The sequence below is a fragment of the Onychomys torridus genome, chromosome 14, assembly GCF_903995425.1.
Source record: "Onychomys torridus chromosome 14, mOncTor1.1, whole genome shotgun sequence".
In the NCBI taxonomy this organism is placed as follows: domain Eukaryota; kingdom Metazoa; phylum Chordata; class Mammalia; order Rodentia; family Cricetidae; genus Onychomys; species Onychomys torridus.
In genome coordinates this window covers 13,695,978-13,715,236 of record NC_050456.1, presented here as the reverse complement: position 1 = coordinate 13,715,236, position 19,259 = coordinate 13,695,978, and the positions used below count along the sequence as shown (strand labels likewise).

Sequence of the window (19,259 nt, the reverse complement as noted above, 5' to 3'; positions counted from 1 at the left end):
AAGAGTGTTATTCTCAAAGCCATAAATCATTCCTTTATATTGGATTTGTTGCTTATTTCCTCAAGATCCATAACAGCTGCCACATAAATAAAGGGAGCATATATTTGCACATTTATTAGTTTATAGTTTCAGGAAAGGATACTTCTATTTTTCAATCAGTTTTCTGTCTCTACACTTCATATTCATCCCTGGTTCCTCTCCTCAAGTTCCTATCTCTCCCTCTGTGGATGCTCTACACTCAGATTATATCCAGAGTCTGTCCCACTCTGCTGCTAACTCCCTAGTTTAAGTCATCATTAACCATGTCCTGGATTGCAGCAATGCACACCTAATTGGTCTCTGCCCCTCTCTTTTTCAAGTGCTTGGGATTGAACCTAGGCCCTTATAGATTCTCAACAAGTGGTCCACATCCTGGCCCCTCTCCACTTCTCTTTTGCCCTCCATGTGCTCCAACATGAATGGAAATGATCCTTTTACTAATTATTTTATTCCAGATAAATGTGCTCCTTCAACATTCTCCTATTTTGTTCATAAAGAAAAGCCCTTTCCCGTGAGTCCCTGTGATTCCCTGACACTGCTCTCATCCTCCTTCCTATGGCTTTTTAATATGGTTGCTTTTTCCGTTTCTTTTTGTTTTGTTTTTCACCCTAGGGATGCTTCTCCTCAGGGCTTGCACTGGTGCTCCCTTTTCACATAGATATGCAGGTCACTCGTGCGCTCTCTCTCACCCCAGCCCCTTAGCTCTAGGTCACATTTCTGCTTTATTTTCTTCCATAAAATTTATCATTGACTAATTCAGATTTTCTGCCTCCTTTTCCTCCTTGGCTTACCCCTGTTGTATTTTCTGTTGCTGTTGAACTACAGCAGTGCCCCACACAGTTAATGAATGAAGTGGTGTGGTACTTATGCCAGTAAGCAGCTGTTTTTTCTGAGCATCTACACATCATTTTATAAGCACTTTATGGTTCATAAGGGGAGGTAAATTGTTAAGGCAACAAATAACTACAAGATGGTTGAAGGAAATTATTAGGGTTAAGACTTACAATTATCCATCCAAAATATTATGGCTGGTGGTAATCCAATTGGAGGTCTACAGGGAAGAACCAATGACTGACCATTTCGAAGTGTTATTGGCTCAAGTCTTTCTTTGGTCCACAAGGGCGACCCTGTTAAGTAAAACCCCAAAACCTTCTGAGTTATATCTTCATGCAAAAATAAAAAGAAGACAATAATACAAAGAAAGACTTCCAAGGTTTTTGGAAAATGGGAACTTAGAATTTATATACGTTAAATAATGGGAGAACTACTTTTAAATATAGTGTTAGAGTTTTTAAAAAAACAAACTATAATAAGAGAAAAAGAAAAATCCCCTTTATCATTTTTATATTTATTATTAATATACTTAATAATACTATATTTTATATTAATATATAGTTATAATTATTACCATTGATAGTGTGTCTCAAGCCACTAATCCATTATCTAATAATTCACACTAATACACTAATAAGACATTGTCTTTGATACAAACATGTTCTTCACAGAGAATAGAAAAACTTAAATGTCAGCATATTTGCTAAATAAGTAACTATATACACATTTGTATTTCATATAGTATTATATATGTATACTCACTTAGAAGATTTATAGGAGAATATATATCAAATCTTAATGTCAAAAAGTTTGTAAATAGCATTTCAGACTAAGCTGATTTTATATACATACATACATACATACATACATGGAAAGAAAAATACTGACTAGAAGTTATTTCTGTGAATGGAAAGGCTCATGATCAATTTAAATTTCTTTATGTATAATTTAAATATGTAACTTTAATTATTTTCAAAAGAACCACAACTGTAAATGGTCACTATTCTTTAAAGGTCGGGTTTGGTTGGCAAATCTCCCTTACTGGATGGGCGGACAACAATGTTGTTAGAGATCGCAGCTCCACGCTCATTCCTCGCTGTGCACTGATAGACTCCTTCATAGGTCTCTGCTTTCCCTTCACTCAGGATGTTGATGACGAGTGTTCCTGAGCCAGGCTTCATGGTGACCAGAGGGTCTTTGTCTATGTCAAAATGAGTTCCATTACGGGTCCAGGAAAAGCTGCCCAACACATCAAGGGTTAAACTTGTTAATGGTCTAGAAAAATGGGATTATGCACCCCTTTAAAAACCTTGGGTTTTGTTGGGTTCCAGGAATAACTGTTAGATTTCAATATTTAGTAAAATGCCCCCTTGCTTAAAATATTCTTAAAATATTGTGCCAAATCATGACTCAGAAAAAAGTGCTGTTTTTACATTTTGAGGTATATGCTTCTTTTAAAATCAGCTCAAATCTAATACAAATTGCCTGCCATTTTTCTAAGAAAATATAGAAACAGGTCTTCAAGGCACAGTCTCTGAACTTCATTAACATTTTTATTGAAACACCATTGCTCACACACAGTTAAGCTGTCTGTAAAAATGTGCTCTAGGCTGAAAGGTGACAAGAAAGGCCTCCATAAGTATTGTATGATCTTTGAGTTGGAAATTGATCAGGTCTGTTTCAAGTTACCAAATACAAACTGGAGGCTGGAAGGAGAGTTAAGACTTTGTGTGTTTTAAATGTTAGTTATTAAAAGTGGTATTTCTACAGGGTATAATTTTATAATTTTTAATTCTAGAAATAATTATATAAATTTTTAGGAGATATGCCAAATTGTCAAACAAGATTCATTTTTCTTGGTTTAGTTATATAAAAGATGCTCTTTTATAAATGTCACAATGTTCATGTGATTAAATACATCCTAATTAGTCACACCCTGGTGATGGTAAGACAACAGAGAGGCACACATGTCAAACTTCCCTGTGTTTTCCAACTTGGAGTTCTTGTCTTACTATTTATGCTTGCCAAAGGTAGGGCAGGTGGTAGCGGTGGTGCAGGCTACAGGCATCTCATGGGCAGAGGGCAAAAGCACTGGTAAACATCCTACAGAACATAGGACATCTTCATTCTCACAGCAAAATATCACCACCACTAACTAGTCACTAACTAGTGACAAAAAGTTTTGCCTTACTTATACAGCCTTAACTAAGAATGAAGGTGGACTGATACTTTAAAGATATGCAGGACCTAAGAAGACACATTAAAGACCTTTAAAGGGCTGGAATGAGCCAGGAAGTTGATAAACAAAAGAGTGAGATAAACAAAAGCGCATGCTGCCACTCATATTGAGAAATATCCACACGATCTCCCTTATTCTATCAACAATTCCAAACATGTCTACATTCGCAGAGATTGCCTACTATTTTAAATGCTATCAAGGCAGGAGGCATGCTTACCTTGGAGGAGGCCTCCCTTTAGCCTCACACTGGATTACAATGTTCTCCCGAGGATCAATAATGTAGTCCTTTGGTGACTGTTGGGTGATGGTTGGAGGCTGTACCACTTAATTGTAAAAGGGGAGAATAATGTAAAGAAATAAATGATTTACTATCAATGTTTTCTATGTTAAAATCACTTGCCTCAGACTAAATATGCCACAAATATTCCTAGTAACTTCTGTCATAGCTATAAATCCCCATTAGGTTTTCAACTAAAACTCACCTAAAGTTGGGAAGGCAGGACACAACTTCCTTTTGGTCACATCACACACACTTGCAAAGTCCATTTTCCAGACTAAAAGTCTGGGAAAATGATTACTAATACAAATCTAATATTCAAACACTGTTTTTCTGATGTAACAATGAGAAATTCATGGTTCTTTTGTTTCAAGTGATATCTTTCAATATAAGTTATAAGGTAGATTTGACTCTTTCTTAGGATAGAGTTACTGACATAGAACTCATTAGTATGCTAATTATGTAAATTAATATATCCCAGGGAAACATAATTTTGACATTCTCATATTTAAAAGATTGTTCAACTGGAGCCTTAACCTGCCTTATCCGAGCCAGGAGGTAGATGAATTAGGAATGAGGAGAAAACACTATTATTTGGGCTATTAATGGGATTAAAATTCTTCTTTCTCGGGGAACATGTTTTTTTGGGGGTTTTTTGTGTGCTTTTTAAATTATTACCCAGTCCTTTACTGAGAAACTGTAAAGGAAACTGTTTTGACCCAGAGCAATTCAATCTAGAGACCTAGAGCATTCTCCAAGTTATTCTAAGACCACCCTAGGGATCAGGATTCTTGTTGGAAAGGGAAATCAGTAGAGAGACCATGATTTCAACCTCTGTTAGTAATTCAGAGAGGCTAATGGCTTGACCAGGAAGGCCCCAAGCAGAAACTAATTCTCCCCTCCTTTCTGCATGGCTACTGTTAAACACGGGGTCAGGGAAGCTATTCACAGAGTGGTTGATTGCAACAGGAGCAATTTGCCCTTGTTCTTCCGGGGACCTTTGGTCATCTGGATAAAGTTTCCATTGCCACAACTAGGGTTGGGAGAGAATGGTCACCTGTAGTAGGTAGAGGCCAAGGGTGTCCTTATAAATCCCACAAAGTGTAGGGCAGTTTCCCATGACAAAGGCTTACTGGGGCCCCAATGCCAACATGCTAGGGAGTGAGCGACATCTTTGGGACTGTGCAATGAAGCATCCTGCTCCATCTTGCTTTGCCCTGCATCAGACACTCTGGACACTCCTGCTTTTATCTTGTCAATTTTCCAATGTTAGTTACTAGTTCTATCTGAGGGTTAGTGGCTCTCTGTTTTTCATTAGCTGGGAGACTTGAGGCTCTACCTCTGTAAGCCCTCCGAGGGGATGGAAGGTTTAAAAGTTGACTTGGCCTCCAACTGCAACTGGGAGGATTAGTAACACACGTTATGTAACATTTTTAGTAGATGCCAGCACTGGGACTATTCAGTTGTGCCTCACAATTCTAATTTGGGCCAGCTTCATTTTGGAGTGATCAACCTCAGATGAGTACAGCATTTGGGATAATGAAATGAAATTTTGAGGTTCTATACCGTCAAAATGGTGAACAAAGACATTGATAGAAAGGATTCTTAGAGTCATTCAGTCCAGTTCTTCTTGGGGGGAGTGAGGTAGGTGGGGTAGGAGAGTGCCAGACATGCAAATTTGGTTTCAAATGCAGGCCTTCCCCTCCTGTGCCTGCAGCTGTGCCAGGAGTTTGCCATCTGGAGGTATCTTTTTGAACACTGCTTAGGTCATATGGCAATTAATAAATGCTTTGTAGTAATAAGTGACTAACCAAGATTTCTCTGTTTAAGTCAACATCAAAGGAAAATGTCTGAAAATGGACCATCTATTCACTGGATGATAAATGCTACCCAGCTGTTGGAAGCAGCAAAAATTTTCCCTTATAGGAAGCCTCCCAGGAACAATTAACTGAAGTGTTCTACCTTCTGTGCATTTCAAGACAGTCTTCTAATTTGCAGAGCTTTTCTACTTATAACACCCAGGACCACTGTTCTACCCAGTTCTGAAGGCTGAGGCCATAGAAGAAGGACTTGACTGAGCTTCTGCATACACCCAACTTCCAAAACTCTGCAAAAGAATGTGTGTCGGTTCCAGTGGATGGCATTTGGAAAAAAAAAAAAAAAAAAAAAGATCATCCTCCCTACAAAGTTCTGAATTTTCTCATTGAGTTACATCAGATATAAATACAGCTTGTATATTAGTAGAATAGCAAGTTGGCAAAAGTAATATCTGAGTCTCCATTATTCATGCAGGTTATATATTATTACATTTGTACCTTAGCATTCAAATGAGGTGTTTGGCTATAGTGAGCAACATGCTTAAAAAGACACTAATCACAAAGCATGATGGTGTTTGCTTGATTCACACTGTTAATTCAAGAAGCAAGGGCACAGTCACACCTTCACACTGCCTAGTAATTTGTAGAAATACACTTACAGTCGCCAAGAAGCTTTGCTTTTTTTTCCCATCAGTATCAGCAGGTGAGTGGGCAAAGAAGATTCAAGAAAATCAGATGTTAGTAATGAGAATGTTAGCACCCTAAAGATAAAAAGGGGGCATCCTGTCTACTTGGTTTGACCTAGAATAAAAGCCATACTGTAAAAGTTGAAGTTGTAACCTTACAAGAGAAAGAAACTGGCACTCATAGTTGGGTCTGCCTCTGCAGCAGCTTCTCACATCAGCATATAGAAGAACAAAGGCTATGCTGTAGGAAAAAAGGGGAGGGGGGAGGGGGACACTTCCAGGAATAGGAACAGCTAATTCCATCCTATACACATTGTCCTGCACTGATAATTGGGGTCAATTTGAAAACTAGATGAAATCTACAATTAATTTGAGTTCTCACTTTCTGTGTAGTGTCTGATCTTATTATCCTAGACACCACAATGCAGACGATAATGATACCTAACAATGGAATGAATATTGCTCCAACTCTCCATCCAAGTCAAACCCAACACTGATTTCAGATGTGTACATTTCTATGGTTACTCTCCAAGACGGTTTTATGTCGTTAGTATATTTCTGCTTCGTAATCCTCAATCTCCCAGACTGAGGATGTAGGATCATTGTGTGTGCTGAAGAAAGGATGTGTGGAACAGGGAAGTGTTTACACACATTTCCAATCATTCTGACGGGCTGCCTGTCATTACTACTTGCAAAGGTTAATGCAGGAGAGCCTAGGCTACCCATGACTTTATTTTCATCATGGTCTGTGCCTCTTCTCCATTAGCTGCCATAATTGAGTTAGCCCTAGGTGCCTGTTTCCCCTGATAGTTAGATTGAGCAGTCAGATTAACAAGGAATATATTTAACACAAGAGAGAACAAAAGCATTTCCCTTACTGCTTTTCCATCTATTAGACCAAATGCTTACTTAAATATTCCTGCTCCAATAGGCTCAGGCAAATGCACATTTCAATTAAATATATAGTGTACAAATTTTAAATTAAGGTCCTTGGATGGATAACTCTTCAAATGAAAATGTTGCATTTTGTTGGGCTTTAGTGTAGAGACACATGGTCCAGGCAGTGAGAGTGGCGGGCAGGAAACCCTGTCTCGTCTTCCCACAGGCAGTTGCAACTTCTATGGCAGAAAAGGACACCTAAGCAATGGCATGGCCCCAGGAAACAGCTGTCTTTATTGCACCTTAGAAAGTCTGCCAAACAGATGTTCTACTCAGGAAGCTAATAGCTTTAAAGAGGTCATGTAGATTGGGAATAGAGGGTAAATCAATTGTGAAGTACAGTAACTGTGCAGATTTGAAATTCTGCTTCACGCTGCAGGAACACATCCAGCTGGAGCCCGGCGCTGTCTTTATTGTCTACAAACAAACCACTCAGGCCAGGCAGTGGTGTACATTTTACTTTGGGGACAATAAGGGAGAGAAACACAGTAGCCCCTGTTTGCTGCTTCCTGTCAGTGATTTTACAGGTCTTGCCTTAGTACCAAAATTTTACACCTGGGTTTTTTTTTTTTAACACCAAAAAACGACTATTCACTAGGGTTGTAGATGACATGACATTCTTATAATTGAATTCACATTGAGGATGCAAAACGAGAAAGTGAAATGAGGTTGTCTGTCTGTCTGTCTGAATGAGCGGAAACAACGTCTGAAGTATGGGTGATGCGAGGATATAAAGGACAGAGGGCTGGCGAGACCATCTTTAGGGGTTTTTGTTTTTCAGAGATGCCTCAGCAATGAAGGGAGAAAGTGACAGCAGGAAAACAATAAGTGGGGATTTGCATTGTCCTTGTAAAGTGGTTCTCATGGTCCTCCACAAAGGGTGGCCCCCGGGGAGGATCAGGGCAGCTGCACAGGTCCCTTCTCGGGCCACTCCCACCACTGTACACAGAAGACACCTGAGGCAAAGAGAGATAACGAAAGAGAGAGGACAGCATGTCTAGCCATTCCCATGGCCTTTCCTACAGTGTCTTCATAAACACCAGGTGCTGAAGGGAAAAGCCAAATTCATTTTGATTAGCTGTTCAGCAACACGGTTCAGGGTGATGGTAACTACTGGGAGAGTTTGCCTGCTGGCCTCTGAGAGTTCAACTGTCAATACTCACAATCGAGAGGTACATCCAGAGCACTAATCATCTGGCACAGGAAGAGGATCAAGGGCACTCTGCCTGCAGAGAAGTGCTTCTTTTTCGGCATTATTTTAAGCTGTATCAGCTCTACTCCTGATGAGACCCGCACACGGACTTTCCTTTTCTTCTTCCACAGAAGGTTTGTGTGCAATGTTCAAATAATTTTTCATGCAGGGAACTGAAAAAGGAGGGGATAAGAACAAGAATTACAATTTATTAAAAGTCAGAAATGAAGAGTGAAAAATGTGCAGCTGAGAAAAATTAGCTCTCCATTATACATGAATTCTAAAAAGGAATTTTTAAATATTTAGCCCAGAGACTGGAATAATCATTTATTCAGAAATCTAATATCAGTTCATAAATATTTGTGGTGATGTCAAGCAAAATCTGTACCCTTTCCCATTATTATAATTTTTTTCCATTTTTAAATATTTGTATTAAAGCTCTCTGAAGGTAACCATGTCTTTCTTACTAGATCAGGAAACCCTGGCTGTAAGGCCAGCCAGAAAGTGAGCTCCCTGAGACTTCAGAGGGAAGGCCTGGTAGGCTGTTCACTCTGAAGATGCTCACTGGGAGAGTTCTGGGCAGGGTCACAAGTTTCCTTCAAACCCTAAACACTAGTGGAACGGATGAACACTGATCCTTCAGGTCATCTCCATTTCTTACCCACTACAGTTTCAGAGCCAGCTGAGCTCTGGGTTTCCCACTATCCTCCATATTCTGTCCTCAACAGTGATTATCAATTATTTCCTCAAAGGTCTTTGGTGAAATATTGGGAGTCACCATATTACTTCACTATATCCTTTAACAGGTGTTTAAAATGCCTTAATGATCTATCAATGATTGATTCTATCAATTGAATTGAATCCATCAATCAATGACTGATTCCACCAGCTCCCTTCCACTTCTTGTAACTATTTTCTGGATGATTTCCTTCTATTTTTCTTGTGTTAATCCTTAAAGGTAATTTGAAATTCCACACCTTCTTGTCTTATTTTCTCCCATCCCTTTACTTTGAAAGCCTTATCCACCCTATTTGCTTATCAAAGTCCTTTTTTTGTTTTTCATAAATCACTTAGGAGGTTCTTTTCAAGAAACATCAGCTGATCATCCAGACTAGAAAACATTCTAGCATCACCTCGGAACTCCTGAAATTTCTCATTGTATACATACTATTCCTGTATGTATTCATGCATGCTTGCTTGTATGTTACATGATCTCAGCACCTAGAAGGCTGACACAGAAAGATTGCTGGGAATTCAAGGCCATCCTGAGCTACATAGTGAGTCCAAGTTCATCTTGGGGCTATAAATGAGACTTTGTCTCAAAACAAGCAAATGAAACCCTAAATAAATAGATAGATAGATAGATAGATAGATAGACAGACAGACAGACAGACAGATAGATAGATAGATAGATAGATAAATGTCTCTGTGGGCTATACCTCCCTCATCTCACTGTTTTGTCGTCACCCTGCATGGAGAGGGGCCACACTGAAAGCCTGAGCCTCACAATAGAGAGAGATGTCTGTCCCACCTGGAAGGAGAGGTTGACTGTGTCTTCTCGGAGAGGAAAGGCACCTGTGAGCAATGACTCTTGGGTGGGCAAAAGGGAACAAAACTATTATAATCTAGGATAGATTCTATAGGCTTCATTAGTGAATGATATGTATAACTTTTATTATTTAAGTAGTTGTTTATTTTCATAATATCTATCTTTTCTTCTAGACTGTGCTTCTGCAGGCTAGAGACTGAATCTTTCCTATATCCCACTGCATCTTAGTAGCCTGCTTGGAACATGGAAGGAAGCAAATAAATATTTGTAGTAACAAAATGAAGAAATGAAAGAAAAAAAAGAACAAAATGAAGCCCTGAGATCCTTGAATTGATTGTATTCAAATAGCTTGGCCATGTTATAACCAGATCTATATTTATCCTATAATACGCAGTTTGCAGACCAGAATCTAATCATCATAGATAAATCAGTTGTAATATCAGGTCAGGACCTGGGATACAGCACAGACATATGAAAAAAAAAAAAAAAAAAAAGAAACAATGTGGATAAGGTGTGTTTGGCTAGCAATGGAATTGTAATTTAAATTCAGTTTAGATGGGCTTCTTACAGAACAGATACAATGAAAAACCCAGCTAACCTTAGGCATTCTGGTTATATAAGTATTATTTCGTGACTCAAACATTCATACTATGTGGTTTAAGATCCAGAAAGTTTGTCTTTTGTTTCATTATAAATATTCATCTCTAGGTAGCATTGAGAAGCAGGAAGAGAAGCTTGTTCAAGGGTTTTTCACTGGGATGGAAAGCAATCCACCTTTCTGTGTACACACAGCACATCGCCACCACACAGTCATTTTCTTAGGTCACCTGAGAGCTGTCTGTTTTCCTGCTAATTCTAATTCTGCAAAAGCTGCAGAGAAAATAGCAATAAAGGGCGCAAAGGGCACTGAAGCAAGTAGATCTTACATATGTTAGGGTAAAATAGCAAAGCTAAATTCTGGAACACAAGCGATTGCCTGCCTGATTTATGAACCGTGTAAATTAAGTTTATGAGATTTAAGCACTCAGCCCTCTAAACAGATATTAGAAAACCCAAACACTTCCCCAACTCTGTACTATATATATTACAATGGCTGTAGGATCTTAGGCAGCTAGACACAGTGTCTAAGTTCCTCACTTCTCACATATTTTGCCTGATGTCTTAAGTGTTCATTCTCCTCCTACTAAGGGAAAACCATGAGACAAACTTCATGTAAGATAAAGCATCGCTCAACTATTTCTATTCTTTCAAAGTATGCATGAAATTAATAAACTACATATAAAATCACAGTGTATATGATAAAGAAAAAACTCAAGTTTTAGAAAAACTGAGAGAGTACTTACTGCAAGAGGCATGAGCAAATAAATCTTCACGCTATTGGGAGATTGGGAACTATTATACTGGAAAATATGGTCTCTCCCTCCTCAAAGGTTGGAAGTTAACTGAACCATTGGCCACATCATCATCTCCAGTGCATATTCTCTCGGGGCAGAACAAAGCAGTGGTTCAGCCCATCCCTGACTCCTACCCAGGAAAAAAAATCACCCACTCCTTCGTCATATGCCCTCAAAGGTGGCATGCCAAGCACTCAAGGACAGCATTAAGTCTCCAGTACTTAATGAAACTGAAAATAAAATACACCTACAGAAAAGTGAGCTTTCTCTCAGTGAAAAGAATGTTATACAAAGAAAAACTCCTGCTTCACATCCTCAGGATGTCTGTCAGAACCCTACCAAGAGCTACCTGCCTTATATTTGCCTTGGGAGGTGACTGCTATTCAACAGTAAGTAAGAATCACAGACCAAAACTAAATTGTTCATCATTAGATTAAAAGGAATAAGATCTCAATGTTAAATAGCACCTTAATCAAGGCTAAGGAGTGTGTTAGCTTGAATTTTTCAAAAAGTATTTACTATTAGACAATGTAAAGCATTGAAAAAGATTATTGTCAACTCAAATAAGTCACCTTGATGTTTGAAATCATCTGTGCTGTCAAAATGATCAACAGTAAGATAATCAGTGAAGGCCTGTAATATTCTCTTAATTCCATTAAAAACATATTTTCACATTATGTATAGCATCTGTGAAATGTAAAACAACAACAGAAACATCTTCAGTATTCTTTTCTCCACTATAGAAGAAATGTAATTCAGAGTTCCTTTAATTTTTGCACCAAATTCACATTAAATCATAAAGTATGATCTACTATATAGTTTCAAAGAAAAATCTAAAGTTTTGACAATAGATTCATGCAAACCTCAAGACAAGTAGCTGTCCTGTGACTTACATAAGAAGTCTTTGTTTTTAGGAGGAAAATAAAACCTTGTTTTCTCTCAAATGAGAACTGAAGTTATTTTAAGTTTTAGAAGTCAGCTCTCCAACAGGATAGGAAGGCTGAGCATCATTTGCCATTTTCTTCTGTGCTGTTTGTGCTTTTCTTTATCCAGAGTGGGGGCGAATGTCAGTGCTGACTGCACAAGGCTGATCTACTCTCTCCAAGCCAGTGAGCAAAATAGTGATACACCTGCACTCCCAGGACACATTAATTACTGCCACGGATGGCACATTAGCAGCTGGCCTTTCCGGCTGCCCAACCACAGGATGTGGCACTATCCTGACTTTTTTCCAGTGTCCAACTCAGGGAGGGTCACTTTTTATGTTGTAAATTTTTACAGTAAGGAAGAAGTACATGAGTACTATCCTCTAGCCATTCCTGTGCTTTTCAGTCACAGATTTGTATCTGAGGCCATGGAGAGAAAATTAGACATAAATCCTCCACAAAGTCACAGTTACATCAGTACAAGCAGAGGTCACACTGAGCTGAGGAAAAGCTTGTCTGAGGTATGGACCACAGAGACCTGAAGGATCTCTACAAACAGCAAGGCAAGCTGTGTAGGGCTTTAAAGGGCATGTTTCTCATTTCCCTCAGTCAAAGGAATCTTACAGGAGGGCTTCTACAAAGAATCAGTAGAAGATGAAACAGTGTCTAAGGAAAGATAAACAACAACAGATGTCTCAGTCAGGGTCTCTATTGCTGTGACAAAACACCATGACCAAAAAGCAAGTTGAGGAGGAAAGGGTTTATTTGGCCTACACTTCAGCATTGCTGTTCATCACTTAAGGAAGTCAGGACAGGAACTCAAGAAGGGCACAATCTGGACACAGGAGCTGATGCAGAGACCATGGAGGGGTGCTGCTTACTGGCTTGCTCCTCATGGCTTGCTCAGCTTGCTTTCTTATAGAACCCAGGACCACCAGCCTAGGGATGGCACCACCCATAATGGGTCCTCCTCCAATCACTAGTTAAGAAAATGCCTTACAGCTGGATCTTACAGAGACTCTTTCTCAGTTAAGGTTCTGTCCATCCAGATAACTCTAGTTTGTATGTCAGCAGACATAAGACTAGCCAGCACAACAGGTGATAATGTATCAAATAAAGCTCAAAACCTTTATTCCTCCATGTACTGTAACAGATCCTCTCATTTGATACATTTTAAAACAACAGAAACAAGAAAAGCACTATAAATATATCCATTTAACAGATGAGGGAAGAAAACTCCTAGTCACACTGGCTACTATTCTAGTTTGTGGCCTGTTGCAGTGATAAAACCCTCTGGCCAAAATCACATTACAGAAGTAAAGGAGTTATTCGGCGTATTCTTCCAAATCCCAACTAATCACTGGGAATGTCAGGGCAGCAACTCCATGTAGGAGTCTAGAAGCTGGAACCAGAGATGAAAACTGCTTGGTGACCTATTCTTTCCTTCACTCCTGGTTCATGCTCAGTTAGCTTTCTTATACAGTCCAGGCCCACCCGCTTAGGGATGGTACCATCCACTGTGGGTTAGACCCTCCCATGCTAATCGGCAATCAAGATAACCCCTTACAAACACGGCAATAGGCCTATCAGATTCCGAAATAGAGACTGCCTGAGATGACTTGAGGCTGTGTCAGTTGGTAGCTGAAGCTATATTATTAAGTGTTATCCTGAACAGGAATCCCACTTAGGCTCCTCCCTACATGAAGAGATCCTGTCTGCCCAGCAATCCTCAAGGTAAGTTCTAGGGCTGATAACAAGATGGTTCAGTGGGCAAAAATGCTCATTGCTAAGCCTGACAACCAGGGTTTAGTTCCCAAAGCCCATGTGGTAAAAGGAAATAACAAGTCGACCTCTTGACTTCTCTACATGTGCCACTGCACATGCAACCCCTCTCCCCAGCACAATAAATGTGACAAAAAATTTAAAACAACTTCTAGCAACCTACTCCCTGATAAGGACTCCACAATGCAGGCTGGTGGTCCCCTGCTGAGGACAGACACACACACACATACACACAAACACACACACAGTGATATATGAAGTACCAGACCTCCATAGCTGGTTCTTCTGAAAACTTCGGCTGCTTCTCTTCACTTCCCTCTGCTATATCCTGAAAGAATCAGCATCTCTTCTCCTTCCTGATCCCATTACACTGCAATTAGTCCATAAGCGATCACAACTACCAAGTCTAGTCCTTGATCATTTTTTTTTAAGGGCAGACGGAGTCTAACTCAGAACAGAGGATTTTCACATCACTGCCCGCAGCGCTCTGTCAAGGGTCTCTCCCCACTGATTCCTGCATGAATAGGAATCCCTAAAATTCTACCACATGACAGCCCTGGCCTTTTAAAAGAATAACAAGTTAAGATAATAGAGACGAGGCATTCTTTAAAAGGGTGGTTTTACACATGAGTAGGTAAAGGCACAGAGGTTGAGAGTTCAAGGCCACCACACATTACAACGCAAGACCCTCACTCCAAAACAGCAACAATAACAATAACACAGTTCATTCTACGTAGCAGTCATAAGGTAAAAAACATCAACTAAGGTAAAATAAAGAGCCAGTAGTCCAGCTTACCATCAGTAAGTATTACCAAGTTTCACTAATACTTTAAAAGATACTTCAAATCTCAATAGGAAAAAAAAAACAATATCTTAAAATGCTTTAGATTTAGAAAACTAGATAACACTTTTAAGACATGAAGTTAGATCATCAGAAATAGCAGTCTTTTGGTAAAATCTAGTTATTTCTCATGCATGATATCATATATACATCAACTATTTTATTTAGCGTAGCAATGACAGGAAAAGAAATAGCATGATATGAGACCATGACATGAATGAGAGATTTAGTAGAGAGCAGAAAACAGGGTTAATACAAAGCCCAATAGCAATGGGAGCCAGGAGCACACCTGTTCACACTTTTCTAGCTGGGTATCCACAGCAGTGTTCGGGTCTCTTCTGGATGAGAAAGCTGACGGCAAAAGCAAAGGTGATTGGAGTAGGAGAAAAGAAGGAGTTGTTCTTGGAAAAAGGAAAGGCACACCCTTCTTACCTCACCTCTAACCCAGTCACAGCAGCGAAACAGAAGGGAGGAGACTGTTCCATTCTCAATGTCTGACACTTCAGTCTCCTAGAACTGCCTCCCCCTCCCCGACCGCGACCCAAGCCTGACCAAGGCTAAAAGAAGCAGAGTGGGTGTCTCAACAAAGGCTGGCAGGCAGGCTGTATAAAGGCTGTGAGATGACTTGGTATCTTGAAAGAGAATTAAGAATGACCAGTTACATGCTAACAGATTCCTTCCTGGGAAAAGGGTAAATATGAGACAGGAAGAGAAAGTGAGGCAGCAGTTTGGAGCAAGAACAAAGGCCAAAGGTCAAACATAGCACTATGAGCAGCCGCATTAGTAAGCAGAGGATAGATGAGGTATTAAAAGAGGGATGGAGGTGGGGTCAGCCAAGAGCTGTAGGAGCAGAAACAGATGGTTGTGGGTATGGCATTGACAGCACATTTGGTAGATGATAAGCACCTGCCACCCTTGCAGGGCTGTGATGTCCTCATACCCCAAACAATGTTCAACATCTCTGTGAGGCTTGGCAGAAATGGACTGTGGTTAAGATGTCTTCTCTTTCTCTCATCCCTATTTTACAACAAGCAAGAGAAGTAGGTAGGTTATATTGATGGCCCCTGGGAAGCACTCGTCCCAGCCATGCCTATGCTTATGTAGTCTTCTCTTGCAGTAACTCTGGGTTTGACCATATGACATGCTTTGGCATTGAGATTCTGCCAAGTATCCTATAAGCAGGAGTGTTGAACCTGTGCCCTAGGGAAGTATGAACTAAACTAACAATGATAGATGGCCCATGGAAAGATATCTTGGGAGGAGAAAAATATCATTTGAGGCTTTCTGGCTCAGCTGACAGCAAAGAGTCAGTGATCTGTGAAACCACATACAACCTCTGCCAACCCTTAGAATCACAGGAAGTAGCAAACTATTGGTTTAAGCCCTGGGATTTTGAAGTGGTTTGGTATAAAACCACAGATGTCTTTAGCAATGGATGGAGACAAATTGAGATTTCTTGCAACCAGAAAGGTACCAACCAAGTACAGTAGGAGGGCTGACAAGCCGCATGCACTGGTGTCTTTCCAAGTCCATAGCTGGAAACACAGGAATTCAAAGGGAACAAACTGTCTTGTTACAGATTTTCCCCATGAATGTGACCTATCATTTGGATTTTTAGAAGCTGTTGTTCTATGTACATATTTTAGTGCATCCAAAAGGTGCACACGCATCTACACACCCCCAATAGGCAAAAGACAGTTAACAATGACAGCTTATTGTAAGTTTCTTTATACTAAGTGATTGTAGAGTATGCCTAATTTGTTGTCTTGGGTATTAATTACCTCAATCTATTCCTAATGCAGAAAAGCAAAAGCAAGACTGGAAAGCAGGGTGAGGGCTTCAACGCTACTGACCCCTCTTCCTACTCCCCGTCTCCAGCAAACACAGCAGCCTTCTGATGGTGCTCAGCCTGGCCCTATCCCTCTCACACTCTCATCAATGGTAGCCAGAAGAAGGGGGTGTGGAGGAAAAAAATTGCCAAGCCACTAAAGCAGGCCTATTCCTTCTTCACAGACTCCATTTGCCAACTGATTTCCTTTCCATCACACAAAAGAGGTAAAGTTCCATTTTTTAAAAAATGGAAATTAGGAACATTCTCTAATAGTGAAGTCTAAAAAAATAGCAATTTACTTCAGAATACCAGTGTTGAGAGTGAGGCATTTAGAAACATTTGTAGAGACTGGAACAAGCTGTGGCCCTGCTTGCCTTCCTGTCAACTGCAGTTTCTATGGATACCACTGAAAAGGTGTAAGTGTCAGATGTAGGTTATTAAAAACAAAAATGCTGACATTAATATTATTGAATGATACCTTATCTTTTTGTCATGCAAATAACATGTGGCAAAATGGTATCTGTTTAGTAATACAAAAAGCATTTGGGAGTGCTTGCAGGTTGGCCTCTTTGAAAAAAAAAAAAACTGTCACATTTCTAAGAAAAGCCTTGTGACTCTTGCTGGAATAAAACAAGGTGTTTAACACAAGGATGTGGCAATGTGTGTCTTTCCAAATGGAGCAGAGTAGGGAGGAGAATGGGCAGGGAGCGAAGTAACCCACATTGCCATGAGAAATTAACCTGGCATCTTGGTGCATAACACAATATAATTTATGTCTATCTTGTAATAAAGTTCAGTGCATGTGTGGGGTCCTTTTCTCCAGCCTCACTGAGGCTCCCACTTTGTGATGCTGCCATCTCAACAAATGGGCTGCAGAGTGCCCATGTCCTACCTTCCTCTACTCAGAAGCAACAGGCATGTGCACACATGCATGCCTCGTGTGTGTGTGTGTGTGTGTGTGTGTGTGTGTGTGTGTGTGTGTGTGTGTGTGGTTTCTGGGTTGCCTTCAATTGACCAAATAGAGTCAGTGACTCCACTCTTTAGAGTCATGAAAACATTGGGGTCCACAAGGAGTATTTAGTAGGCGCTAATGTTCCTGTCACAGAGAGTAGGCTCTATCTCCTGCCAACCATAATTGCTTTAAGAAAGAATCTTAGAAGTAATATTCTACAGTACTGTCATCTGGTTGCTCTGTCTCAGCGTTGAGTCAGGGAGCAGAAAGCTTGGGTGAGCCAGGCTGATTGATAATGTAGGTGCTGTTTGACTCAAGATACCTTCTTTGTCTCCTTCTAAGCTGCATTTCTGAATTCTTTTTCCCTATACTTTGACCTTTCCTTAAACATGGGGGCTGGACATGGAGTCAAAGCCCCAGATTTACCCAAAGTCAATAGACATCATTCTTAGCACACCACAGGCTTTTGTAATGCTTGCAGCAACATTTCAAAATAAATTGTACTAAGATATCGAAGCCATGCATAATCACAACAGAACCACGAAAGTGAGGAATGGAGACTGACAAGACATAAAGAATTGCATTTTCCACTTGTTATCAGTGTTGGGAAATGTGCATTAACATAAACCCCAGAGCTGGGGGCTGTTCACTGCAGCCATAGGCTATTCCACAGAAAGGACAAAACTCAGTTTCTAGCTGATATATATTGAATACTACAAAGGATTTATCAGTAGAACAGGGAAGCAATACATGAAAGATTTAACTCTTGGTACATTTCATTTTCTTCAAACAGGCCATGTGAAAATCAGAATATATATAAGCAAATCAAGGAGCAGCCATTTGCTTGCATGGAAATTTATCAAATTTGTCCCCAAAGAGAATCTGTACCGTGAACATTTAGATACAATTCAGTTTCCAGGAAGTTCAATATTAGGAGGCCATGTTCTCTGTAGAACATAAGCATAAAAAAGCATACATGTCAGAAACTACATTTTCTGTAATATGAGAGTTTATCAATCCAACATTTGACTAAGGTTTGGAATATTCTGCTGTCTGTGCTGAAAGGCTGACCACCCAGGAACCCATTTTCCTGAGACCATCTACACAGACTCCATAGAAAATGTATTCCACTGGAAAAGTGTGGAACAGCATTCAGAGGGCAGTGCAGGAATGGCACCTGGAAGAAAATGATCCTTGTCCCACTCTCCGGTGGAAGACTCGGGGCAGAGGAGCTTTACAGTTGTATCGAAGCTGATGGACAACATTAAGCCTTCTGTCTCCTTGGGTGTCTCCAATTTGAATTTTTATGCAATAAATATGTGGGTAAAGTGAGCACTTGTATCCTAAAATTGGGTATATTTATCCTTCTAAAGGTGGGGGAGAAGGGAGAATGGGAAGAAAGAGCAGATAGGAAGATAAAGACAAAGCTAACGTTTTAGATGCAATAGATGTCAAGTTATATTATGATTTTTACTCTTTTCACTTAGTAATTGTGGCAATATACACACAAAAAAACTATATTGAAAATCCAAAATTACAAAAATATTTTCTTTAGGCATACTCAAGGTGGTATCACAAAGGTTTCAATGGAAAGATTTACTTCAGAGCCCTTTGAGAAGGGCTTCAGGATGGGGCAGTGTGAAGGTCTCCCCATGTTCTCAAGTTCCTAACAATGGGAGTCTAAGTGGCTGCAGTGTAAGCACAGCCAAAGAACCAGCAAACAGAGTGGCGGCTATCGAGATGCCATAAGAGATGGAGACAACAAACACAAAAACAAAAGCAAAACCAACAAATAACCCAAACTCCACAAGATGAGAAACTGAGAAAGGAGTCAAATACCATGTTCTTTGAGACTGCTGCTTCTTGCATCTCAGCACAGAAGGGATGGAGAAATGGGTCTCAGGCAGATGCCAGCATCTTCACAAAGGGAGAAATGCTGATACTGGGATGCACCAGGCCAA

General features: G+C 40.0%; 1 protein-coding gene across 41 annotated transcripts in view; it reads right to left on the bottom strand.

Moving 5' to 3' along the window:
• The window catches only part of Nrcam (neuronal cell adhesion molecule), a 273,738-nt gene that overhangs the window by 61,482 nt on the left and 192,997 nt on the right, over nucleotides 1-19,259 (bottom strand). For 25 of the 41 annotated variants that reach the window (XR_004946479.1, XM_036205414.1, XM_036205413.1 and 22 more), the window contains 5 exons: nucleotides 7,995-8,196; nucleotides 5,866-5,883; nucleotides 3,330-3,435; nucleotides 1,916-2,112; nucleotides 1,044-1,166 (listed from right to left, as the gene is read on the bottom strand). Coding sequence is in view for 40 of the 41 variants with exons in the window: in XM_036205414.1 (XP_036061307.1) it covers nucleotides 1,044-1,166; nucleotides 1,916-2,112; nucleotides 3,330-3,435; nucleotides 5,866-5,883; nucleotides 7,995-8,085 (535 nt within the window). In the remaining variant the exon portion in view is untranslated. Of the gene's footprint in view, nucleotides 1-1,043; nucleotides 1,167-1,915; nucleotides 2,113-3,329; nucleotides 3,436-5,865; nucleotides 5,884-7,994; nucleotides 8,197-9,000; nucleotides 9,004-10,479; nucleotides 10,490-19,259 lie in introns of those variants that run through there. The other 16 variants (XM_036205453.1, XM_036205446.1, XM_036205444.1 and 13 more) reach the window with 4 other exon arrangements.